General features: G+C 42.4%; 1 protein-coding gene across 1 annotated transcript; it reads right to left on the reverse strand.

Annotated features, from left to right (window-relative positions):
- Positions 1-3,107: 3,107 nt before the first annotated feature.
- On the reverse strand, positions 3,108-27,004 carry snx21 (sorting nexin family member 21). The gene is made up of 6 exons (XM_033628862.2): positions 26,833-27,004; positions 22,259-22,592; positions 20,679-20,875; positions 17,520-17,661; positions 12,943-13,108; positions 3,108-11,572 (listed from the first exon to the last, which is right to left on the reverse strand). The coding sequence occupies exons 2-6, from the start codon at positions 22,548-22,550 to the stop codon at positions 11,062-11,064; spliced, it is 1,308 nt and encodes a 435-aa protein (XP_033484753.1). The 5' UTR covers positions 22,551-22,592; positions 26,833-27,004; the 3' UTR covers positions 3,108-11,061.
- Between the last annotated feature and the right edge of the window lie 531 nt (positions 27,005-27,535).

Consider the following 27,535-nt stretch of genomic DNA (forward strand, 5'->3'; position numbering starts at 1 on the left):
ACTCCAGAGGTTGCTGAGGTTTTTACGCTTGCAAGAGGAGTGGAATAGTCAAACGGCCGTGTGACTGCTGGTAACTAGCGGTAGGAGGGTTAAATACAACACACAAAATAACCACTGCCAGAAATGTTTGCATTAAAACTACTGATTAAATATCGACATAGTAGTTTTCAGAATCGATACAGTATTGCAAAACAAAATATCGTGATATTTCAATGTATCGATATTTTCTTACACCACTACTCTTCACCGGCCGGTAGGGGCGACAAGTTTTTCGGAAATCGGCACAGCTAAAAATAATAAGCCATACTGTCTGCTGCAGGACACATGTTGGCCTTCGTCGAGTCTCAAAAACGAACGTCCATAGAAAAGTTTGGTTTCATGTTGAGCCGGAGCATCTGTAGATTCATTTCAAACCCTATATGTCATGATCCACTAAAGCTAGGCACAATACCAGATGAATACATCCCAGTTTTTGTCTTCACCTCCATCTTGACTGTAAGGGAGCCTGGAGGGGCGGGGCCAACTGCACCAAGGTTTTGTTCCATCTGCCGCATGGCATCATTTTTGATTTGGTCATTTTCCTTGATATCTGTGCTTTGACCATAAATAAGAAAGTAGGCACTAAATTGTTTCTTTGTCTGTTTGGTGATTATAGTTGTCATGTCCTACTCTGTTGTGCTGCAGCATACAGACAGAGTTAACACTGTTAAATGTCCAGTTATGAACGACATGTATCAAAGATTTTTTGTTGTGTTTAAGTTATTAAAAATACATTCATCCTGATTATTGTATTGTATTTATATTTCACATTCCTGTTAGCAATAAAACTTCATCTGCTCTGTGCAACGAGCTGCAGCTTCTGATGTCTTCTGCTGTGTTCCAAGAGAGATGAGAGTCTCCTGCCGCCCTGGACAGGAACATCAGTGGTTCCCAACTGGTCCAGATTTCTCCTCAGTCATCATCACAGACCAAACAATGGACAAACAAGTTAGCTACGGTTAGCTAGCAGCTAACTGCTACCATGGTGGACAACTTTACAGCTCTGTACATTTGGTCCGTCCAAAAAGTCACAGCTCTGGATGTAGATTTCTCCATGTTGTTACCGGCTTCTTCTTCTCTTACACATTTAATGCTATTGGACTTTCGGGTCAAAGCCCGGGGCGGAAACTGTGGAGCATGCTCAGAGTGCCTCGGCCAGTTTGGGTCTGATTGACTGTATACATGCAGGAGTCACATGATCTGGGTAACAATCAGTTCATCTCCCGTAGTGACCTCCTCGACCTCTGACAGTCTGCTCTCTATGATGAACGTCATGTACTGAAAATGAGCACAAACTGGATCCTGAAACGAGCTGGTGTGTGTGTGTGTGTGTGTGTGTGTGTGTGTGTGTGTGTGTTGGTGGTGGTGTGTGTTGATGTTGATACAAGAAATAAATGATTAAATAAATAATTAAGAATTAAACAATTAAAAACAATTAAAAAGAAGTAAATACTGAGTTGTGTTCGTCAGGTTCCACTGGCTGTCCTCAGGTCGTGACATGAGATGATGAATTTCGCTGCAATGTTCTTACATTTGGGTATTTTCCCAAGTAAATATGGGAGTTTCTCCATGTCTGTCATGTATCAAATTCAGCATGTATTTTTATTATTTTGGGAAAGTGTTCATTTCTCAGAGCCTGGTATTTGGGGCATGAGGTGAAGAACTGTAGTTCTGTAGTTCGACCTCTTGTCTGTCACAGTGGGAGCAGAGTCTCTCCTCCTCTGGCAGCCAGCTCTGTCTCTCTCTCTGCATCTTGCTAACTCGGCTTCTTCTCCGGAGCCTTTGTGCTCCACTGTCTCTCAGATTAACTCATATCACAGCGGTGCCTGGACAGCGTGACGTGTGTGGTTGTGCTGCTGCCGTGGTCCTGCCAGATGCCTCCTGCTGCTGCTGCCATCATTAGTCATTAGTCATACTTCTACTGTTATTATACACATATGACTATTGTCACACATGTATACTGTCAGATATTAATACATACTTTCAACATATTGTACCACAGTAGCCAGAACTATAACTATAATATTATTACTTTCATTAATGTTGTTGTAAGCTACTGTCATTACCGTCTGTCCTGCATCTCTCTCTCTGTCTCTCTCTCTCTCTCTCTCTCTCTCTCTCTCTCTCTCATTGTGTCATACGGATTACTGTTAATTTATCATGTTGATCTGTTCTGTACGACATCTATTGCACGTCTGTCCGTCCTGGAAGAGGGATCCCTCCTCAGTTGCTCTTCCTGAGGTTAAAGGGTTTTTTTTGGGGAGTTTTTCCTGATCAGCTGTGAGGGTCATAAGGACAGAGGGATGTCGTATGCTGTAAAGCCCTGTGAGGCAAATTGTGATTTGTGATATTGGGCTTTATAAATAAAATTGATTGATTGACTGATTGAAGTGGTCAGCTGGAGACGTATGATGACACAGGTGTGAATGTCGATGTGTCTCAGCTGTTCACTTGAGAGTGGATCACCATAACATATGTTTATACCCAGTGTAAACACGCTTACTGTCACGGCGTACAGGGACACTTTAACGTTACAGAGCTGTTGTTGATCTGTTCATCACACTACTGAGCTGTAACATAAAATCATAGTTTCAGTAAACGATGCAGGAGACTCCAGGTCATTAATGGTTAAGTTTAAAATGGGAGCTTCCAGGTGATGCAGCAGTTTGTAGATAGATGTTGTACACAACAAGACAACACACGACTGCAACAATAACTTCTGCACCTCCAAACGCAGAGCATTTGTGATGGATTAAGAGAATATTCATAGTGCAGAAATGTAGTGTGATGATAACTGGGGCGCTTGAATGCAACTTAAATTCAACAGTAACAATAACAAAAAATCTTCACCTGAATAAAACTGAAAAATAAATAAATAAAAACAAGACTGTCTTTTCAAGATAAAAAGAATAAATGTATGACTGCTCTAATATATCCACTATCAGATTCATGTCTCACACAAAACTCCATGATGTGTCTTCAGACTCACAGCAGGTGGAAACTGCAGCCCGACTCCATCAGAAGAGAAATGAAGGTTAAACATGAAGAAACAATCAAAGAGAAATCTGAACTTTGTAACAAATTTATTCCATAAAATACACTTAAAAATATACTTGTATATCGCTCTGTGAAGCAGTGCTGCTACATCCACACAGACAGACGGCTGCATTTCCACTGAGAGGAAGTGAAATCTGAAGAATGGACAAGGAGGAAACAGACGAGTCGACGGCTGTTTGTTGTAAACTGGAGCTTAAATTTGGTTTGGACTCAGTGGAGATGCAGCCGAACCGCCGAATGAAACATGACAGACACAAAACAAGTCAAAGATTCTGATGTTACACCTCATCGGTCCTCTGATTCTCAGCAGGTGAATGTGGTTAAAGGGATAGATCAGATTTTTTTGTAGTGGGGTTGCATGAGTTACTTACTGATGTCAGTCAGCACGCCCCAGTTTGGAGAAGCAGACAGGAGTCCGACACAGAAGCTCAGTAATGTACTGTTGTGGACAGGGGCAACAATAACACATATTTTATCCACCTAAAAAAATCATTATAAGTTTAAGTGTCGGCCATATTTAGAACATTTTAACCTTGCAGTCAGACAGTGATTTCCGACGGGAAAATGAAGCTGCTCTCTTCAAAGCCAGACTCCATTGAGAAAAACAGTAATTTAACATCGCTGAACACAGGAGCTGCTGGTCTACTGCTGCCTCCATCAGTTAGTTAGTTTGTGTTATTGTGTGACTTTGGTGTTTTAAAGGGTTAGTTCAGATTCACCACAGTCACACAATAACACTAACTAAGTGATCGAAGCAGCAGTAGACCAGCAGCTCCTCAGTTCAGCCAGCTTAAACTGCTGTTTTTGTAAATGGGGTCTGGTGGCAGCACAGATTGGTAACTGAGGACCGGCTGTCTGATGAAAAGGTGAAGCAGTGAAAATATTCTAAATATAGTGTACACTTAAATTGATATTGATTTTTTTAAGCGTGTAAAATCCATTTTGGTGCTGACAGCAGCACATAGCTGAGCTTGTTTCTCCAGCCTGATGAGGACGTGTCGACCGACATTTACTGTCGGCAACATACTGACTGTGGAAAATGACTGATACAACTCCACTTAAAAAAATCTGAATAATTCCTTTAAATGGAGTTTACAAGAAGACAAGATGTTTGTGTCATTTCGATCGATTCACAGAAACTGTATCTGAAAAAATGAACTCATTTCGAACTTAAAGGGATAGTGCACCCAAAAATGAAAATTCAGCCATTATCTACTCACCCATATGCCGAGGGAGGCTCAGGTGAAGTATGGAGATATTTTGTGGTATCAATTATGTGTTTTTGGACGTTTGAATCTGGGGCGCCGTCAGCCTCCATTAGGTGGAGTTCTGTTGCTACCTCCTCTCCCCTTGGATCTCCGCAAGGGATGTGAGGACTCTAAAACTTCACCTGAGCCTCCCTCGGCATATGGGTGAGTAGATAATGGCTGAATTTACATTTTTGGGTGCACTATCCCTTTAAAACCTTTTCTTTTCAAACTGTTTCAAACATTTCTGCAGCGACCATGTAAACATTTAGTCACTCAGATCAGAGTTACTAAGGATTTCTCAAACATGCAGCATTGAAATGAAAGCACACTTAGAAACAGGCCACAGCTCAGAGGTTTGTGGTCATTAGATTCATCGAACAGCTCAAAGATTTGTTGTTTTCTACCAGGATCATTCTGTTATGGCAAACACTGGGCTTCATGCAGGAGCCTCCTCTACCAACAGATTGTGAGTGGCATGTACGAATGACTGAAGAGAATAATCGAGCTGTCGTACGAGTCACAGACTGATGGTTTAACTTCTTTGGGAAAAACAAAACTACAATTTCAATGAAATGGAATAAATATGAGGTCTAAACTATGATAAAAAATGAAACATTATAATTTCTGTCAATGCAATCTGACAACAAATGAACAGGTAGCTTTACATTACAATGTGAGGGCAGCGAGTGTGCTAATGATCAAACCTCCTCACGAACACTCTGAACATTTGTTTGAGCAAAACTGACCGTGTGTTAAAAACAAGTGTTCTCACATGAGGCCCTTTGAATCTATGCAAACTCATTTCTGCCTGTGATGAAAAAAAATCCTCTAAGTTATTAAAATGAGAAACTTTCTCCAAATAATGACTTCCTATCATTTCTTATTACTCTGAGATATGAAGTAATTATTTTGAAATACTAAAATACTATATAATATTATTTCAAGATAAATAGGTCATTATATTTAAATACAAAGTCTTTATTTTGAGATAAAAATAATAATATTCTAATAATATATAATATAATGACTGAAAGAATTTTGGCAGAAATGGGCTTCCATAGATCCTTTATTCAATCTTTTATTTTTCGTGTCTGTAAAATATTAATTATTGGAATCAGCCTTTAATAATTTTCCACATTTAACTGTTAACGTTCGTCAATAAAACATCTCTGAGCAAAAACATGGAGTGTTTGAATACAGTATCTGTTGTAGTGCTCTGTCATGTGATTTTGGGGTTTCAGGCATAAACGCCTCTCATTAATAATAAGCAGTTATGTTTTCACATTGAAAGTACAGAAACAGACATGCTGTGTTTGTTTGGAGCCCCGGGGGTTAAAATCTGTACTGAGCAAGTGGTTAATTTGCACACAGTCAGGTTGTATTCATGAGAACAACATCCTCTGACCTTCAGAATAAAAGTGCTTGTAGGGCAAACCGTAAACTCGATACACACGACTTCTGTTAAATTCTTTTTAAAACCTTTTCAAGATCATTTTTAACCAAATTTAGGACTGATGTTATGACTAATCATCTCTTTTTTAAATGCTCTCTCAGGCTGTCTCTCTCATAAACGTCTCATTCTGAGGTAACGGGAACATAATAAATCTTATTTTCAGCTGATTGTACATTCATTGAAAACAAACTGATTATATTATTTGTCCCTATATATCCCCCTGAACCCTACACACTGGAGCTTTAAAGATTTGTAACGTCAGAAATGTGGAATTCAACTCATTTTGACAAAAAGAACAGATGAATGAATGAAATTGGATCAAATCTGTGAGAATTTAAACCTTACAAAGTTAAATGTAAAACTATTTAATGACTTCTAAGGCCTAATATTTATAAAATTAAATATAAAAGATTTGAAATCCCTGGGCGCACCGCAGCTTCGTCTAAAACAGCTTGTAAAATTATCATCAGTCACAGCAGTGCCGCTGTCATCAGCAGAGTGCTGGTAGTTTCATTCAAAGTCTTTAGTCAGCGAAGCGTCAGGATGCAGAAACAGGAGACGGCGCAGCTGCTGTGAAGAAGGCGCTGTAGTGAGGCTGAATATAACATGAATATTACTTGTAACTGTGCATATTGTACTTGTATAGTGCTTTCAGCTGGTCGTGCTCATGCAGCATCTCCACGGTCACTGAGTGGAGGATAAAAAAAATCATTCTCACATCCTGATTGTTTTTTAGAGCGGAGGAGTGATGTGAACAGTTTCCTCCAGTCAGCAGCTTCAGCTTGATCTGATGTGATCACAGGATGAATGCATGAATGTGAATGTGTGCATAGTCTCTTTCAATTTATCCATCAGATTCACTGCTTTATCATTTTCCCTGTGTGTGTGTGTGTGAGGTCATTAACGTGTTCCTGACTTTGTCTCGTCCCTTATTCATCACTTGTTTCACACCAGGGTTTCACATTTCATGTTTCCCTGCTGATGTAAATCCAGTCCTCACATCTATTTTCATCCCTTTTCCAGTCTTTCACTCCAGACCCTCTAAAACCACAGGTCTCTATAGTGACGTAAAACACCACATTTATCACTGAAAAGCAGCAGATTGGTCTTTAAAACATGAACCTGCTGACTGAGTGCTGGAGTAATGACTAAAATGTTTGTTGCCATCAAAGACTGACAATTTAATGCCGCTCTAATGCTGCGTTCACGTGCAGTCAGGGAGACGGTACAAAGCAAACCAGAAATCATTTTGTCGGGCGAGAGCAGGACGGTAAAATGAGGCGAGAACGTCGGCAACATTAATGGTATATGACACTGCCGTTCAAATTTAAATACTCTTATTGTCCTCCATGACAGAATTTACAATCAGATGTTACGCAGCTTCCTCACCAGTGTTGGGATGGTTATTTTTGAGATGTAATCGGATACAGATTGCTAGTTACCCTGTTAAAAATGTAACAACTAAAGTAACTGTTTTAATAACTTCATCAAAGTAACTTATTACATTTGATTACTTTTCTAACAAATGTTTTCAACTGGGCCTTAAAGTCGCAGAAATAATCCTAAAAACATAAGTGCACAAGTTTCAACTCAAATTTGTTTGACGGCTTTGCTGACCTGCGCTGTCCAGAAATATGCCCACAAAAATAAAAAATGAAAACATTCCTCACCAGGTGAAAAGATGCAGAGCAGCACAATGAGTGTTACATTTAAACTCCTTAACCAAGAGAATATATCTGGATGTAACTCCATTGTAATCACCAACATCTTGATCAGTAACTGTAATTTAATTACATATTGTTTCTCAGTAACTGTAGTAACACTGTCCCTCACACAGGGAGAAAACACACCTGATCTGGACATTACTGGAAAATTATATAATTCATTTTATTTAATGCTTTTTATTTCAGTCTTTGTAAACAAAATGACCTCACCATGGCAACGTGTCCTCATGCATGTTTCATTTTACCATCCTGCCCACAGTCTGTATAAAGCCTGGAGGTGGCCGCTTGGTCCTGCAATTCTGTCAGACTGTTTGTTTGTTTTTGTTTGTTTTTCCCCGTGTCATCCAGAATCTGTTTCCGTGTCCCGTCTGCCTGATTCCATGTGAACGCAGTGTAACTGCTGAATACTACATACTGGCAACATTTTCATATAAACTGTCCGCTGCAGGTGAAAACATCCCAGTGCTGCTTTATGATTCAAAAAAGTGCAACAAAATAAGTTTGTTCCTCAAATCTATACTGTAGTCTTAATAAAAGCAAAAGTATATTCAGTAAATAATCCTGGCCGTGTTCACAAACATTCTGGGCACAGTTTTATAAAAGTGCTACAGGGTGATAAACCTAAAGGTGGAGTCACAGCTGTGCATTCAGGTGAGCAGCAGCTGGAGATACCTCAGGTGTAATATCTTTCTTTCAGTTGTGATAAACTATTTACTGAAGATTGTCTCACCACTGAACTGATTATTGCTGTTTAATCTACAGCTGATGTCATTGCCTTTACATTCTTTATATAGAGTTTCTGACCTGTACCTGCACCGCAGGTCATGTGGTCCCTGTTTTGTTCGTCTCGAGGACTCAATGTACATGGGACCTGCTACACAGTCCTGCCAATGGTTTCACACGGTCCCACTGACCTACAGGTGGAGGTGTTCAGTCCCTCCAGGATGTCACTGCAATTGTTGCGGCCCGACATGTTTGATTTTATGGCAGCTTTTCTCACAACTTGAGATTCATGTAACAATGTTTTCAGGCAGTTTTTTGCAGAAGCAAGTGAAAACTGCAAAAACCGTTGCGATGCCGTCACGGGTTTGAAGCACATTATGAGCATTCAGTGTTTCTCACAGAATTAGAATCTATCTGTGATGGCGGGGTGATCAGTGACGATCAGCTGTTGCTGCAGTTTGACGCAGCACTGGAGGCCCGTCTCTGTCACCTGCTCCCCTCCTGCTGTCCCTGCCCGGTGAGAACAAGCTAACACAGCAGCAGCGGCTGACACGTGACATGGAGCCGTTAAACAGTCCCAACAATCTCCCACCGACACCAACACGGCTCGACTGTCATTAAAGCTGTTAATAAACATTGAGTAACGTTAGCTGTGTGATGCTAACAGTTAGCCCTGTCACTGTGCGTCTCTGTCACAGAACAGCAGCAGTTTCATGATAAACAGAGAGGGAGGCTGAATGAATCGATACACCGCACACAGCTCCACTTTGAAATGAGATTTTACCTGTTTTAAACAAATTTATGTTGAAGTTGTGGTAATTGCACTAAATTGGCTGATTTGGGTTACGCTGGGTTCAGACTACTAAACATTTTTATCCATGCAGACAGTCAGATTAGACGACTGTGGAGTCATAAAATCTTGCCGTGACTTGGCCGACAGACATGACACACTACACACTGGTCCACGACCAATCATCTCCGATCGTCTTTCACAATGTGCGTGACGTCATCGGATTATTCTCATCCTGTTTTTTATTATTGTTACTACTATTATTTCAGTCTGTGTGTCTGTTCATGTCCCAGCAGTAATGTTACTGTAGTACCGTAAAAAGTGTCACAAGATGGGCGGAGCTACATTTTAAGTACCACATAAAAAAATGAAATGAACAGGGGCTTTTAATCTGAAACTGATACAGGAAGTGTTGCGTTTGAAATGACGGCACAACGCATTAAATTTAACAGGATGAACAGGAGCGGATTAAACTAAAAATAGAAGAAAAATGACATCCTGTTTCTAATGTAGTGTCTTAGAGATGCAGCTGGGAGCCTCTGCAGCTGTGCTGAGTAAAGGACCAGACACTATCTGTGAGTTTGATTCCTTTATATCCTCCATTATGAAGAAAGAACATTGTTTGCTAGCTTGATGCTAATGGCAGTACTCAGCGGGTTGATAATCAGCTGTTTCCTTTTTACTGTGTGTGCTAACGTCCCTACAGGAAATATCTGAAAGGCTGCGCTATTGTTGTCGTACAGTTTCCACGGCAACAGATCGCTCTGTGTTCCTATTGGTCAAAGTGACGGCTGTGACGGGAGAAGTCGTGAGAGACAAAAAGAAAATCAAACAGGCTAGACTTTCTGTCGGGACATCGTGAGGCGTCCAAGACGTGGCGTTAGCTGTTGTCTGCTATGACAAACTACACAAGATAAAACGATGGATTACTGCGCAGGACCGTCACTGTCATTCATGATCCGAGCCGATACTGGTCAATGCCATGCCGAGCTGATTTTGTGTAGCGTGAACCCGGCATCAATTGCTGCGATCGAAACATCCTGGAGGGACTGAGTGACAGAAATACAGCAATAAACAAGCAAAGGCAGCAGAGAATAATACTGCAAGCTGGTGAACACAGATAGAACCCTGTGTTTTCCTCTGCTCCCCAAAGCCTTACACATTATATATTCATGTATTTGGATTTATATATTTCAGATTTCTTTCTCCAAACTGTAAAATAGTTTTAAACCATTTTCAGTGCCAACATGCTTTGCAGGTAGCTTTTCATTACTTGGATTTAGTTTTAAGGGAAATTGTTTGACAAAATTCTCCCTTTATGAATTTTCGTAGACCATCACAACACTGACTCCTAACAATTGTACAATACGTGAATACGGCTGCAGATCTGTCTTTTTTTAAGGATTATTGTGAAGTCAGAGCGACCCACACTTTGGAATAAAAACAGGAAACCTCCTGATCTGAAGCATCAGAGTGTTTGTGATCACTGAACCGGTTTAAGGCTTTAAAGGATGATTGATCACATGATGATGCTGACGGAGCGTCACAGCCACTGTTAGAAAACAAAATCAGAGACACTGAAAACAAAGTGGAAATACTTTGAGGAAAGAAGTTGTACTTTAAGAAAAGTCTTAATATTATCAGAAACAATGTTTTCAGACTTTATGCAAGACAAAAGTCACGATGCTATGAGACGGACAACACGTTATTATGACTTTTATTTGCACCTTTTTTTGCTCCATCATTACAATTTGGTTCTCAGATTTTTTATTTCAATGTTATTGTATTTTGACTTCTGACTAATATTATTTTATTTATTATATTTTCACTTTTTGCTCTTTTTTTTTTTTTTCATTTATTTAAAAAATTTTTTTAGAATAACAAATTTCCAAGTGATGAGAAACATTTTCTCATCACTTTATTCCCAAAATCTCTGATGTTTTTTCAAACAGTGGCGGCAGCACTCGTGTTGCAGTGTAGTGATTGTACTCTGCAGTGTGCACGTGTGTGTGTGTGTGTGTTGTTCTAGCCCTCCCCCTCGCTCTCCAGAAGGTTGTGTTTGACCAAAAACTCTTTGATGGTTGGCTGATTGTCTAGCCCCACCCTCTGCTCCTCCAGGTGCTGCAGAAGCTCCTCCCACTGCCGCTTGTCCCTTCCTGTTTGCCACGACAGCCGAACCACCGCCTGTAACAACGGCAACAGGAGGGGGTGTGGCCTGTCGAGGCGCCGTCTTGATGAGTCGTGCTGTTCAGTCAGTGGGCGGGGTTTATCTTGGAGTGGGAGGGGCCTGTCTCCCCCTGTGTCAGTCTCGGCGGGGGTCAGGACACGGAGGGCGAGGTCACAGTGATCCCGTGCCTCCTCCAGCTGGTCCACTTCCTGGAAACAGCTCGACAGTCCCACCAGGGTGAAGAACCAATGGGAGGAGGACGGGGGCGGGGCCTGAGCCTGGTTGTCATAGTAACTTGCCCAGCCCAGTTTGTGTTGCAGTCTCTTGGCGTTGAGCAGCGGACCCAAGGCCTCCTGGTAACGTCCAACCCTCAACGAGACAACACAAAACTCAAAACACCTGAAAATACTGAAGCTTCACGAACATCATAAAGACCACCCCCTTTATTCATCTGGAATAAAAAGATTCAAACAAACCTAAAGAGCAACATTAACCTTATTTTCAACAAATCATTTGCAGCTTAAATTACAGGTCAAAGGGTCGACGATATTTATTGTCAATAATTCAGAATGTGCAGCGGTTTAGATAATTATTCAAGATATAAACTGAGAGCAAACCCTGACTGCTGGGACCTTCGCTCAAATTTTCCTCTGATGCCAACAGAAACTGAGATATGCTGCTGCAGTGAATATCAGTGTGGGATGCATGTATTGGTGGATGCTGTAGCCGACGACAACCAAAGAGCCACTGCGCTAACGTGAGCCGCCGAGTGTAAAAGCCCGTCTACCTCACAATGAATGACAGTTTTACTCCTCACCTGGGTGGATGTGTGCTGGATGAACAAAACGGCAGATGGCTCAGCGCATCGCCGGTTGTTTCGGTCTTTTGTGCAAATTTTAGTCATTTTATTTTGCTTCTGCTTCTGAAGAACAAGTGAGGGCCACCGCTCTGTCGTCAGCTGAGAGACAGTGGGGAAATACAGCGTGTGGAGCATTTCACATCTTCCTCTGTGAATTAAGGATTTATTCCAAACCAGAGCTGGTAACTGTTGGAACATTGGAAAGACTGACCGCAACAGTTCTTGTGAGTTTTATTTTGTTTCTGTTCAGTCTGAATGAAGTGCGTAAATATATTGGCAATCACCGGTTGTTGGGCTAATGTGGGCTGGTTGAAAAATTACTGGAGACTTCCTTCAGGATCCTGAAGATAAACTAGAACACACAGCCGAGATCAGCGGGGCCGACAGGCAGATGACCACTGAGTGGGTATTTTGTCATCTAACCCTAATACAAGCTGTAGTTTGTTGAGTTGCTGTTAAGCTCAGTCAGAGGAATTCAAATCACAGCGGCGGTGGATGAAGATCTGACAACTAAAGTCAAAGACACATTTCTACAGATTTTTACTACGTAGAGTCGAAGAGTATCAGCCAGGTGGCGGATTTAGATACCTGGTCTTATGCTCCAACAGAGCTGGTCTTCAAACATCCAGCTGCTGCTGCTACGTCACCGAAAAATACATTTTGCCGTCTTATGCCACCTGCTCGAGTTTATATGAACCTAAAGATGTTTAATTTATAAAGTTAGAAAATGTAGAAAAGCAGAAACTCGCATCGAGAAACATAAAGATTATCAGTCTGATAATCTGACTGATAATTTTGATCATTTGAACTTGTGTCAGATCCATCTTCTCATCCAGTAGTCAGAGGTTTAGACAATCATCTCTGTCAGTGTGTCAGTTACCTGATGAGCAGCTGTCCGGTCTGCAGGTCAGTCAGGTAGAAGAACTGTCGGACACACAGCGCCCCCCGCAGGGCCGACAGGGAACACAAGTGAGACAGATACTGCTCAAATGCTCGGCTCCGCTTGGCGATCGTCTCTGCCGTGAAGTTCCTGCGCAGCTTCTTTCCTGCAGAGGTTAAAAAAGGAAGCGTTGGGATTACAGTGTTTTATCAGTGAATTTTAACAGTCCTGTGTAGATGAGTCACAAAAATGTCCACAAAATTTCATGTTCCGTGTTTCAAGTGATCATTTCAGCCCAAACCATTATCCCATAACCAAGTGCTGTTTGTGCCTAAACCTAACCAGACCTTAACCACAGCTAGCCTGGAAATCCAGACCCAAATCTAGAAAGATTTAGGGTCTGGCCATGAGTAATGCAAATGGCCCAACTCGAGGGGCGGCACCAAGCATGCATTTGTAAATATCACTGCACGCAATTGGATAACACTGCGACCAATCAGAACAACACACGGGGTGACGCATACGCTTAGCTACCAGTGGAGCTAACTGGTAGATTAGACTCTTGCCGTATCCGGTCGGCAAAACAGCAAAAACGTCCTTCTTGCAAAGGAAAGATTCGAGCGCCGTCTTCTGTTCCTCTTTTAGAGAAAAAGCCAAGTCTAACTCGTTCATTGTAGCGGCCAAAGCCGTTTCAAACAACTGGTGTTCATCCGTAGCCATCTTGCAATGTTTACTGACTGATTCCGGACTTCGTCGTCGCAGCGCTGTCGTCATCTGTTTAGCTCGCCTCTGGCCCGCCTATATCAGATACACCGATGTGATTGGTGCAGCTCGGTTTCATTGGCATGGGTAATGAGCATCATTACTGATTGCCAGAGTGACTTGCTGAGCAAATTCAAATTGTGCTCTCGCAAGAACTCCAGGGTAAACCACAGCACTGTCACACCATAAAACGGCAAGACATGAATATTTCGCAAGAGTTTCGCAAATCTAGGATTAACATCTAGTCTTCAGAGACAGACTGCACAATTTCTAACTGCCACAGTAAACAGTTTAATGCTTTCAATGTTGTCACTAACGCTGGCGGATTCAAGGCTCCTCGTCACCAGTGTGCCTCTCTGACCTTTCTGTAAAATTCACATAGAACACCTCGTCAAGTCATACCCAAAGCAAACTGAAAGCTGCTCTTGCTCCATTTTTAGTATATATATACACGCATGGTCTCATTTTATAAGATTTTATTTTATAACACTGAAGATTTTTTCCCAACAGTCAGAAGCACTGTAAGTCTACACACTGAGATAAAATGTTTTTTTGTCTCTGTAGTGTTCAACGCTAAGGTTTTTTTTCACTTGCCCGGTCAGGCAAGTTGGTCAGAGATCTACTTGCCCGAAGTCAGTTTTTACTTGCCCTATAAAAATTGTTTAATTTAAGCAGCTATCAAATAACAAAGACTGCAGTTATTTTTATGTTATGTAATCTTTATTCACACTGTATTTATTAATTAAAACAACATATGTCATGTATTGTAGCTTAATTCCTACACAAAAATGACAGTGTCAGGGCTTAAAGTGAAAAATTTGTCAATCGTTCTCCGTCTATAATTTTGCGCCCTACTTGAGCCATGCCCACCTCTATTTATTTTTCACCCCTCTCTCCAGTTCTGCTGTATTAACACTGGGTTTAATATATTTTGCTTCCACCTCTCTGCCCTGCTCTACTCTACTTCAACACTACTTAGCTCTCTCTCTACTCTACCAGTAGACTACCACATCCACCTGTGGCACTAAACGCACACAGCAGTGTTTCCCCTAGGATGGAGTTGTAGCAGCGGAGGTGAAGCACACGCATGAAAAATAATTTTCACATGCGTGAAACTTTTTTGTATGCTTGCAAAGCACAGCCTGCTGGGATGTTTCTATGTATCTACTGGCACCAGAAGGGCTCTTTAGGACTAAGTACATACAGTACATGTGTGCACAGTAATGAGCAGGTGAAATGTCTGTCTAGCTGACATATGAGGTGTCTCAAGATTTAGGAACATACAATTTTATTGAATATAATAAAGTAAAAAGTCACTTGACATGCTGCTGTTTTGTGCTATGACCTATTTAAGTGTTGGAAGTTGTTATTTACGTGACAACGCCTGAACGCAACACAAGCTCCGCATGAGTGCCGTACTGAGCTGCTGTGCGAGCAGCATGTTTGTCTGTGCATAACAGCAGTCTGTTGGTTATTTACACAGTGTCCATTTCAATAACTTTGTCAGCTGACAAACTGCACCGGGCTCGGGGTCAGGTTTGGTCAGGAAAATGCGGCCCGAGCCGCTCTAGCGTGCTCACCTGTGTGTGTGGCGGAACTCCGCCGTGCGCGATACAGAGAGCAGAGAATTGTTCATGCGTGACCATGTAGAGACAGAAATGACACGATGGCATAACACCATAAATAGTATATTATGTTATTATATGAAGCGTCTGTCGCGCAAAATAATATCAATGGGCGCTGTGGGCAGGACATTGTTACACAGCTGTGCCTGTGACTTCAGGCAGAGAGACCGCTGCATCAGAGCCGAAGAGCACGTTTTAAAATACATTTATTCTATCAATTAGTTATTAACTTTGACTATTTTTAGCAACTTGCCCGATCGGGCAAGTGAGTTGTTAGTTTACATGCCCGACCGTGAGTTTTACTTCCCCCGGGCAATCGGGCAATCCTTATTGTTGAGCCCTGCTCTGTCTGAATATTTTCCTGACGCTGCAGATGACTAGAACTGGGAGGTATTAGCTGGAAAACACAGAGGGACCATACCATGAAGCATCACATTGTCCAAATTCAAAGTGGATAACAATATCACAGAAAATAAACATTTTACATACGTTTTTCTGAGGTTGTGTCGACGTGCTTTTTAAAACAAGACGGTAAAACAATGATCTGAATTTGTGAACATGAGTTAAAGACTAATAAACACAGACAGAAATGTCTATTGAGGAGCTTGTTGTTTATACAAACACTGCTAGAAAACCTCATCTGATGAGAAAGACTGTTTCCGTTTGTTTATCATTTCTGTACATGTATAACAGTCTGTGGTGACAATAAAGGGGTTAAAAGTGTCATTGACTATAAGACCCATAATCCTCAGGTGAGGTTGGCCAATCACTGACTCTTTAAAACCTCTTGTACTCCACCCCCATTTTGTAGCAAAAACGCCTAAAATGACATACCCAAATTAAAATGACTGTAGCTTCTGAACCGCTCTGACTACATGCATGCATGAGGCCTTGCCAGAAAGAAAAGGCTAAACTCTCTGAAGTTTCTTGTGAAAGTGTCAGAAACACTCTAGGTGATACAGAGACAGAGTAATGGGCCTCTGAAGTCAGTAAAAAATTGAAGATTTTGCCTAAAATAAAATAAAAAATGTGTTTCAGGATGAATAACTGTCTGTGGCTTCATCTGAGCAGGTAAATGACACTGTGGGGCTGTAGGCACACTATCAATGAACACTTGTTTCAAATTTGAAGAAGACTGCTCAAAGTATGACCATTCTACAGTGTTTTTTCCATGAAAAGATCCAGGCGGAGCTCCAAATGACAAGTTGGTCACTCTGCTTCAAAACAGTACTATCAGTGATCAAACAACACTCAGCCAGCTTCAAACATTGTACCTTATTGAAATCAGGTGTGATTATGATAGCTGATGTTGTTTATGACACAGAAACACCATAAAATATCACCAAATAAAGCCATATGAAACGTGAAAGTTATGATCCCCCTTTCTAGACGGTGTATCTCAGCCAAAAATAGTGGTAGGAGTGAGACTCTTACCTTTTATAAACCAGCTAAGTCCCCGCTAACAGCTCCACATAAGATCGCGAGTAATCCTTTAACTTTTCCCGTCGAAAAACGGCATGACATGACTTGTCACCACTCATCGCGATTTTGGACTTTGTGTGTTTAGGCTGCTCTGGTGCCAAATACATAATAAATAAAAGAAAAACAATGTTATTTTTGAAAAGTTGAGAGCTTCCTGAATCTGGCAATACCAAACATCACATGGTTTGATGACAAAGTAACTACAGGAAATGTGTTCCTTCAGCTCAGGCTCCGGTTGGCTATTGTGGCCATAGAAAACAGCACTGGAAGAAATATGAATGTTTGAAACGATGCAACAGCAGTTGGTGGATATCTGTGGATGTAATAATGTGTTAGGACTAAATATTTAACTGGATTTAGATCATCTGGACTGTTGTCAGTGTGTGAGAAAGAAAATGGGAGCTGTGATTCTGTCTGGATGATATGGATCTGTGGATTATGATGATGCTGCATAGGTGAGTTATAACTGGTTTTCTCTGACAGAAGTGATTATTGAGCCTGTGGTGGTGGTGGTTGTATTTTGAGATGGTCAGCATCAATGGCACCGTGAGGAGTGTAGCTTTTGAACAATATGTCGTATGATTCAACCACTTAAAGAACAAATACAGCTGTTGCTTTTTTAATCATCAAAAATCACCTTAGGAGGTCCCGTGGACGGGACAGTTTACAGACCATAATGTTAAGACAGATGGCATAACCTCTACTTACGTGGGAAACAGACACGCTCCATCTGGTCTCCGTGGTTACGGCGCAGGGTAGCGTGGAGCCGCTGGAAGTCGGAGTATCGGCGTGTGATGATGGCTGGAGTCTTATCGCTGCCGCCAGACTGGATCACATGGATGGTGTACAGCTGGGGAGAGACAGTGACAGACAGGCTGAGTTTCCTCTGAACGTTCTTGAGCAGCTATTTTTTTTAAAACCACTTTGCTGAAGACTTCCTGTGTGGTCAGGGTGTGTCTGGGCTTCAAATTTTGAACTGATGAATGCAGAACATGAGGCTTCATAATCTCTCTCTCTCTCATGTAGAATTTATTTAGGAAGTCCACTTTTAAATAGTTTTGCAGACTGATAGGAGTCTGCTGAAGTGGTGCATTCATGTTCAGTCGTGACCTTTTTGATCAGTTCACAGCAACTGCAGCAGCTGACAGCCGTGAATAAATTCAAATCAATGACAAAACTGCAGCTTGTTTCTCATTAACTGACCATCACAAGAACTTTCCAGGCCAAAAATATCAATAATCCTTGAAATATTTTTAAATCATGTCTTTCTAACCCACACAGCACAACGTCTGAGCAGGCACTCATAGCCTTGAGGACATCAATGGTAGGTTGTTATCAAGCTGAGCTGCTTTACCACTGTAGAGTTCAGAGGTGACTCCACACTATGATACAGCCGACCGCCAGGGTGCAGCATCACAGCTGTACGTGTATTTACAGGCAGATTTCAAACCAGTTTTAAAAATTCAGTTATCAAGACAAAATTATGAGGATTTGCAAACTTCATCTCGACAACATAGAAACATCTGGGATGTTGTTTTACAAAGACTGATTGATCCATAACTGATAAATATGATGCGTAAAGTTGTTGTTTTTCCACTGACTGCTACAAGTTACAAGATGGCAGAATTCAAAATGCTGTCAAAGATTTTTCACTTTTCACTTATAACTCTGAAATTGAAAACACTTCATCTACCCTGATGGCAAAATACTTTCACTTTTTTTTCCATAAACACTGGAGCTTTATATAGTGAGGATTTGCAGTAGGCATTTATGGTGATGAATTCCTGATCATTCAACAATCTGTGTCATGGGTTTGTAAAGGACAGTCTGAAGATGCTGTGTAGCAAGTTTGGTGTGAACTGGACCTGGTAAGTTTTGTTTATTATCATGGGAAGTTAGATTAGGAGGAGAACACTGTCACAGAGGGACCAACAGAGCTGCCCAGACCCTAATAAATATCTGTAATTGACGGTCTCCTGGTGACTTCTCTCTGCTGTCAGCTATCAACAACGTGAAAAGCCCCTAGCCCCCAAAACAAGACACAATACTGTTTTAATAATGTAAATACAACAGACCGTTGGTGTTCTACATTTATGACAACCACAAATATGTTTCACTGTGAGAACATTTGGTTACAGTTAGGAAATCATGTTTTAACCTAAGAAAGCCCAAACTGGAAGAAAGGAAACTCAGTTTTTTAGCCACCCCTGTCTGGTGCCTAAAAAGCTGCTGGAAACACAGCTGTGACTCACAAAAAAAAAAAAACATTTTGTTGTTTATTGGTCTCCAACGATGGTCTGCAGCTTGGCAGGCCTCTCCCCAAAGTGTCACACCATCCACCATCCCCGAAGACAGCAGCTCAAATACTACCTCACTGTAGAAACACTGATATGAGACATATAAAACATGCAAATAAAACTCATTGGTGGTTTGCAGACGTACAATGCCAACATTGTTGTCAGGCGACTGGGCTGTGTGGTTATAAACCAGACACAGACACATTTACATCCCTAGGTGTATCTCAAAATGGCCACTCTAGAAGAAGCCCTCACTCTTTGAGTCACAGGGACTGACACCACACTTGTTTTTTTCCCCACTGACGTTTCAGATCACTGAAACATTCTGAGCTATTAAAGCCTCGTAGGACTCCTGGAAATATCTTAGAGTGTCACATGTTGCTGCTATCCACAGGAAGAAGAAACAACATTAAGATCACTAAAAAAATGCATCATTTACAGCTGTTTTAATAGCGTTCAACAGGACTCAATTCTGTGACACGCAGAGCCTACGCACGTGACCTACACCATTGTGAGCATTTATACTTGTGTGGTGGTGTGTCTGTGTCACTCTGCAGTTACACCTCCAAAACACTAGTCGTTGGTGGGGTTTCTGTGAAGTGCTGTAAAGTTTAGTTGATTCAAAACTAGGGCTGCCACTAACAATTATTTTCATTGTCGACTAATCTGTCGATTATTTCTTCGATTAGTTGACTAATCATTTCACAAAAAATGTGTTAAAATGTTGAAAAATGTTGGTCTGTCTCGCCCAAACCCCAACATTACGTCATCTAATGTCTTGTTTCCTACTCACGCCGAAGGGTTTTAGTTCACTGTCATGGGAGAGTGTGTAAAGCTGCCAATATTTCAACGTAAGAAGCTGCAGTAAGAGTATTTTGGGGTACTTTTATAGTACTTTTCTATGAAAAATGATTCAAACCAATTAGTCAACTACTAAAATAGTCACCGATTATTTTAATAGTCGATTAGTCATCGATTAGTCGACTAATCGTGGCAGCCCTATTCAAAACACACATTAAACATTAAACATGGCTCAATAGAGACAATTTCAGTCACAATAAGTACACAAATCAGCTTCATTACAACTGACAAGATTCACAGACAAACACTTGTCTTTATCTGGACACACTGTCCCCACAAATACAACATGCTAACGTTATTAGCACAAGCCTATGGCATTTTACACTGTATACATTAGCCTAGCGACTAGCAGAGATTTCCTCTGCTCATATGAAGCCAGGATAAATCATGCACAAGACTTAAAATGCTATTTTTGTGGCGGCTTTATTGTCTTCACAATTAATTGTTTCTTACCTGTGAAATTAAAGTAAATACAAGCTTCACTTACACTTAAGGAAATGGTTTAAGCTTACAAAAATAAACAGGGGTGCTGCGTCGCTGTGACGTGTGGTCACATTTCTGGGGGGAGGTGCACGTCAGGCTACAGTGTAGGTGACGGTGTAGGTTCTCCGCCGGCATAGGTACGCCATCGATTCAGCGCAGAAGTTTAAGTCCCGCTTCAGTTCGTGTGACAGTCTGTTTGAGCCTTCCTGCGGCTGTTTGAACTCACCACATATTTAGAGGAGCCGTCCTGCACCACACTGGCGTCGGTCACCTCAAACAGCAAGTTGTCTGTCAGCTGCCTCCCAGCCGAGGTGGGACTTCCTCCTCCGAGTCCACGCAGGGTCCTCCAGCTCTCCTGAAGCTGCCGAGTCAGCAGGAAGGACGCAGAGGGGCCAACTGGAGACACGCCCACAGGACTGGTGTCTACATGAGACAGGTGAGACAAAGGTCAGGTGACTAAGTATTTATTGCTGTTAAACCATCATCTCTAATGTGACGCTAATCTTCGACACGTGTGTTTCTTGGTGATTATTAGATGAAAGGTTTCAGATTCAGATTCAGTAAGAAGCAGAGTCAATGAGCAGAGCTGGACTGAGGGGTTTTTATGTTTAAAATACTGACGACAATACTGAGACAGTGACAGTAAGTGACATCCAACAGTTATTTATGTAAACACCACTTTCTATTCAGCACAAACTAAATCCATGACTGATCTGTCACTGAATATGCTTGGCCTTTCCACTGGGGCTGGGTGTCCCTGCTGGTTTTCTGAATCGAATCCATTTTGATTCACAAGGTCCCGATTCGATTCAATTGGGGATTTTTCAGTTACAATACCATTTTTTGCTATATTATGAAAGAGAACTAATAAATGTAAATTTTACAAGGAATAATAAATTCAGAACAGGATTAAAACTGAGTGCAGCAACAGTAACAATATAAACTCAGTATCTGACTGGAAACAAATCTAAAATGTCAATAAAATAAATGATATTCCTGACATCGCAATACTGAGTGAAGTGTAGAAGGAATAAATAACACAGACATTCCTGAGCACCTACATTTCAGGGTGCGCGGCGGCACCCTGAGATAAACTGAGTTCAACTTCTGGAACGCAGCAGCACGCATCACATGTCATGTGATAAGGATCAATCAATCACAGCCGACAGATATCTTTCTCTTCTTCTGTAAATATTCAGTCTGATAAACACGGAGACATTGATCATGTTAGTGCAGGGCTACCCAGAGCTTTACATCTGTCCCACAGACGATAGGCCTACACACTTATAAACAGCTCCTGGAAGGAGATCAGCTCTGACCTACCTTTCAGGTACATAGGCTATATGATGCTTGTAGAGGTTGCTTAGCGACCTCAGATGCCGCCGTGCTCTTGGAAGTTGGCACAGAATAGGCACAAGAGTAGCGCCCAGCGCCCGACCGTGGTGATTTGAGAGGATCAATCATTGTCTAAGCTGCCTAGCTGTCTAAGAGACTGCCAAATGATGTTTCCGTCTCCTGGTGTCCAGCAGCAGGACTTTGAGCTCCACAGTGTGACGTTTTTTTACTCTTAGAGATGCTTTGAATGGAACCCATACATGGAGCAGAACAGGCAGCTTTATATGGAAGCTTCTGGGTGTGAAGCCACACAGACACAGGTTATACTTGTTAAGATTGTGAAGTTAAGACGGTTTGTATAATCTGACCTTTAAAAGTCGTGTGAACAAACCTCACGGAGCAAAGTAACTCAAGTTTAGCATAAGTGTATGAAAACGTTCTTGCGTGTGTTGAATGAACAGAGCAGCTCACCTGTGCTGCTGAGCCCCTCCTCCATTGACTCTCCCAGGAAGTCTGAGTCACTGTCCAGCCCTGATCCCTCGCCCTCGGCTCCATCCTCTGCTCCTCCTCCTCCGCTGTCGAAGCACAGCGTCCCCCCGAGCCGATCGGTCACGCACTCCTCCTCCTCCTCCAGCTCCGCCTCCCAGTGGTCCTCTTTAAACTCCTCCTCTTCCTGTCCGCCTGCCGCTTCCTGCTCGGGTCCCGCCCCCTGACCATCTTTAAACAGCGAGCGCTTCAGACGGTCGAGCAGCCGGGACGCCATGACGCCACTTGGCCACCACAGGGGGAGGGGGGGAGGGAGGGACTGAAGAGACATCATAAAGCAACCGTTAATGATCAGCAATGTGCAAAACATTGATGAGAAGATGTGCAGAAGTGCATGTGGAGAGACAGTAAAGATGTGTGTTGATGTAACACGTGACATCAGATGAGCATCAGGGGCCTCATTTATAAAACTCTGTGGAGAATCCACACTAAAGTTTGCGTACATACAAATGAGGAAATGTGCATACGCCAAAAAATATTCTGATTTATAAAACCATGTGTACACCTGCCAGTACGCAATATCTGCACATTGTTAAAACTTCAACAACCAATGACATTAATTTCATCAGTCGGCCTGGTTAGTTGAGATGAAAATGCCTCAGTATATTGACACTTATTATCATCAGGTAAAGGAAAGCCAAACTTTCCTGAATCCTGTCACGTGCCACAGCCTGACATCGTCCAGCTGTGCACGGTGCGCTCCACAGCTGACCACGAGTGTCAGCAGCATATAGTCCGACCCAGACCCTCTCCTCTGCGCTCCAGTGTTGGAAATGTGATGAGACAGCGTTAATAAAATACTGAGCAGGATTTGATTTGAGATTTAAGGTGACATATCGTCTACAACACTGCTGCATCTGGAATTTCTCAATTATGGGATCAATAAAGGTGTATCTTATCTTATCTCTTATCTTATCTGAACGTTTATAAACAAGAAACATGTGACATAAGGTGAATTCAAATGTGTGAGAGATCATTGTAATGATTCCTCTCACATCTAACTTCCATAATCTGGCTTCAATTCACCACCTCACCATCTGTGTCGCCATTTTCCTGTGTCCAAAATGTGCCTTTTTTGTGCATATGCAGTGGTTATAGACGAGACCCCAGGTCAGGGACATCTGGGCCTTGGTGATGAGACCAGCTGCAGTTGGGAAGAAAACTGTTTTAGTGGTGTGAGGTTTTGGTCCTGATGGACTGCAGCCTGCTGCCAGAGGGGAGTGACTCAAAAAGTCTGAATCCAAATTGGGAGGCGTCGGCCACAATCTTTCCTGCCCGCCTCAGGGTCCTGGAGGGACAGCAGACTGCAGCCAGTCACCCCCGCAGAGTACTTTCTGAACACACGGGGGCACACAGTATACTCTACTGCTGCTACTAAAATAATTACTTCATACAGAAAGACAAGCAGATGTGTTCTGTTCTGAACAGACACAGTCAAAGTCGGGATGAAAAGCCTGCTGTCACAGAGATGGATGAGACGTAACAACGGTGTAGAAATGTTGGGTAATGATGGACATTTTCATGCAGTGTCTCCTAGAAGACAGTCACAGGGTTAGTGCATGCTAAAGTGACTGAAACAGTCGTTTAAAGAATGAAAAGTTTGAGAGAGAAGATTTTTATGGGAGTCTTTTTTCAATAGAACATCTGCAGAGAGCGGTTCACTGAGCCTGATCAGTGCTCTCTGAAATTCTTGACGTGCAGAGATAAAAATGAACATGTTCCTTGATGTCCTGTAATGATCAGAGAGAATAAGCATTATTCTGTCTGAATATCCACAGTAAAGATCAATGGGACATTCTCTTCCACAATCCAGGTCACTTTTAAAAACCACCTGGTCACATTTCAGCTCTGCAGACACACTGATCTACATCCGAAACAAGTCGGCAGCATGCAGGCTGAGCTGGCTCCAGTTTCAGAGCTGGTGGCCTCTCTGAATGGAAATCATGTCACACATTAATAATGGAGCGGCTCGCTAAATCAGCCTGCAGCCAGGAAAACAAAAACCACGGCGAGGATTTGACCCGCAGAGCTTCCACAGGAGTCGCAGATTCAGCACGTTCAACGCAGCAGGTGTCTCGTTAAAGAAGACAAACACCTGGAAGATATCAGCAAAGTTCATCTAACCTCTACAAACAACTGTCTGAACTAACCTGAGTGGTTCTTATAAGTGTTAACACAACACAGACGCCAACTGGATGAAACAATAGGACACAGGCTCCTGGTAGGACGTGTTGTCCACTGATGAGAAACACATTGTTTCATTATCACATAATTGTTTCAAACCTACATCCTGTGCTGCAAACCTTTAAACCACTGTAGCTCCAGTGCTGTGTGCACAAAGTTATCACACAGACCTGCTTTTTATTGATATCATTTTTCATGTACATGTTGTGCAGCTATAAATTTTCAAACAAGGGAAAAAATCCCTGTCTTTATATTTTATTTCGATCATAGACTGTTTTTATAAAAGTGCTTGTGACATCTCAGACGTGGCTTTGACTCACAGCTGAACATGTAGAGAATACAGATATATATATCATGTATCGACGTTCAGCCTGAAAATACCCAGATATTAATTTTTCTCCACATCACCCTGCCCTACATCAGATGGACTGTATTCATAATCAATACGCCACAATAATATAAATAACCACTACCAGACACTTTTAGTAATGACTTTAAAAATATAGATTAATTTGGAGCGGATTATGTGAACGTCATATATTCTAATCCTCACATCCTAAACCTCGTTCTGTGGACGATAAACCAGGTGCAGACTTCCATCTGTGTCACCGCTGATGAGGAAATACAGCGAGTGCTGGATGGAGCAGTGAGTGACAACAACCCCGCCCACATTTAAGAGGACTGTGTGAACAGACCGAGGGTCTAGGTACCAAGGGTCCGTCCCAAGTCTCTTATTTTTATAGTGCTACTGCTAGCTCCTCGCTTGAACCAAAAGTCGTTCGAGGTCGGCCATCTTCTAGGCCGTGCCAAATCTCTTATTTGTACAGCGAGGAGCTAGCGCTAGGAGCTAGCAGCAAGCTTTAAGAAGCTACGAGCTAGGATGGTCGAGAGCTTCCTATCCAGAAGAGTTTTTCAGCTGAACGCCATGATGTATAAATACCCGCCCTCTACATCTGGCACATTTGAACGAGATGGCGGAGAAACAGTACAAGAGTAAGTACCCGTTACATGCATGCTTTGCAATGAATCGCTGTAATTCACGTACCTACTTCAAAGAGTAATGATATTTCATGCAAGATTGTTATGTTGCAATTAGGTTTATTTCAGTCACATCCTGTTGCGTTGTTCATCGGACTGTCGGTGATGTGCGGCTGCTACATGCAAAAGTGTGTGACCAGAGTCATGACGGCGGGGGGGGGGGGGGGGGGGGGGGGGGCTACTATTTTGGTCAGCGAATATAATGAGACTTGGGATGTAGCCAGAGTAACGCCAGACGCTGGCTAGTTTACGGAGCAGATCCAAGGACGTCTCATGTCTCTTAAATCGACAATGCTCGCTCATCGCTCCCAGCGCTAGCTCCTCGCATTTTTTCCTAGGTGGGAGGAGCTAAACAGCTAGCAAAGTTGGCTAGGTAAGATAACTAGCAGTAATTTAAAAGACTTGGGACGGACCCCATTATCTGAAGGGTTACTGTTGGTTCCTAAGGTGCTGGACTGAAAGGGTTTGGTGGAGATGGGGCTAAAGAAAGAAAGAAAGATAAGGGAAAGAAAGCAAACCGACTTTGTAAAAAATGAATAAATAAAAGGTGCCTGAGAGAGAGGTGGATCCAGAGAGAAAGGACAGGGGGGCCACAGAGACTTCTTACGCGTCGGCCCCCGCTCTGGTGCTACGGCCCTGCACAGGAGAAAAAATACCTATTTCAAAGTCTGCGTCCATTTTTATTTCTGTCCACTTTGGCAGCAAAAAACAACCACAAACAGGCAAAGAAAGAAGAGAAACACAAGTTTAAAGGTAGATAGAAGTAATATTCAGGTTTATATTCGCTGGTTAACACCCACATATTTAAAAATAATAATAATTTCACTACAGGAGTTACAGATGTATCTGCAGATTCACTCTGAAGGTGCTGTAATTACGGCTAAAAACCTGAAAGTTAACGAACAAGAAAACAACAGTTCTCTAACGGTCATAACCTGAGTTCTTGATATTAACCGTTACTGATAACGCCTGGATAAAGTTAGCTGAAGTTAGCACCCGGTTCAGTAAAGCTCCCCCGGTGTTTGAACTCTCACGGCTCCGGTTAATCCGCCTCAGCTCGGTACATTTAAAGTTTAAACCTCCTAAGCAGCAGTGTAACGGTGCGGTTTGTCTCCCCGTGTCCACACACGGCTGACTGAATGAAGGGCTGTGGTGCTAACGGCTAAACCCGTTAGCTCACATCACCGCAAAGTTAGCAAACAAGCTAACAAGTTTGTTTACGGTCACAGTGCTGGAGTTACTGATTTATAACGCACGCGGACGGTCGGTGAACTCACCGCGGGTTTGAAGCTGAGTGTCTCCGCTGCTGTTAGTCCATGTCGGCCGGTGAATGTACCGTGTGAAGCTCCGGTGAGGACCTGCGGGGCTGCACCGCCACCGTCCCGGGTCTAGTGGTTGGTCGGTGGGTCCGCTCACAGCTGACTGACTGATCCTGATTCCTGAAACTATCCGCTGGTGCAGCCCGCAGGAGGGGGCGGGGCCTGCTGGCTGCCGGACAGTCACCATATAAGGTAATGCTGTGCTCCGCAGCGGGCGGTAGGGGGCGGTGTGGCCTGTACTTCACATGAAAACCTTCAGTGAGGAAACAGCAGAGGAAACTGAGGGACTCTAATAATTTACCACATGTGCATTTTGACATGTATGTACAATAACAGATAAGAGTACATGGTTACGGTCATTACGTCCAGAGGTGCAGTGGTCATTCATGAGGTGGATGTACTATCACATAGATAGGCTGGGTTTAATTCTCCAGCATGCTTCAGTGGCACTTGTATCACTTGTTGTCTCCCAGAACTTTTCCTTGGAGGCTGTGACTTTAACAAAATAAGAATCCCAAACAAAACAATGAAACATTTGCACCATTAGGGTGAAGCTTCATTGCCATAAAAAAAAAGCCCAGCAAACAAGATGTTACCTGCCTATCTCAGGAGGAAAGAAAGTTTTATGACACGCCCTTTTAAGTAAACTGACTCCAACCCT

The sequence above is a fragment of the Epinephelus lanceolatus genome, chromosome 8 (genome assembly GCF_041903045.1).
Source record: "Epinephelus lanceolatus isolate andai-2023 chromosome 8, ASM4190304v1, whole genome shotgun sequence".
Taxonomy (NCBI): Eukaryota; Metazoa; Chordata; class Actinopteri; order Perciformes; family Serranidae; genus Epinephelus; species Epinephelus lanceolatus.

What these genes read in the sequence shown, in the direction of transcription:
- snx21 (XM_033628862.2), bottom strand. Translation starts at nt 22,550, where the DNA reads ATGGCGTCCCGGCTGCTCGACCGTCTGAAGCGCTCGCTGTTTAAAGAT. An exon ending in GGAGGGGCTCAGCAGCACAG is followed by an intron (nt 20,876 to 22,258) that starts GTGAGCTGCTCT and finishes TGTCTCATGTAG; the next exon opens with ACACCAGTCCTGTGGGCGTG. An exon ending in GGAGCGTGTCTGTTTCCCAC is followed by an intron (nt 13,109 to 17,519) that starts GTAAGTAGAGGT and finishes TAACCTCTGCAG; the next exon opens with GAAAGAAGCTGCGCAGGAAC.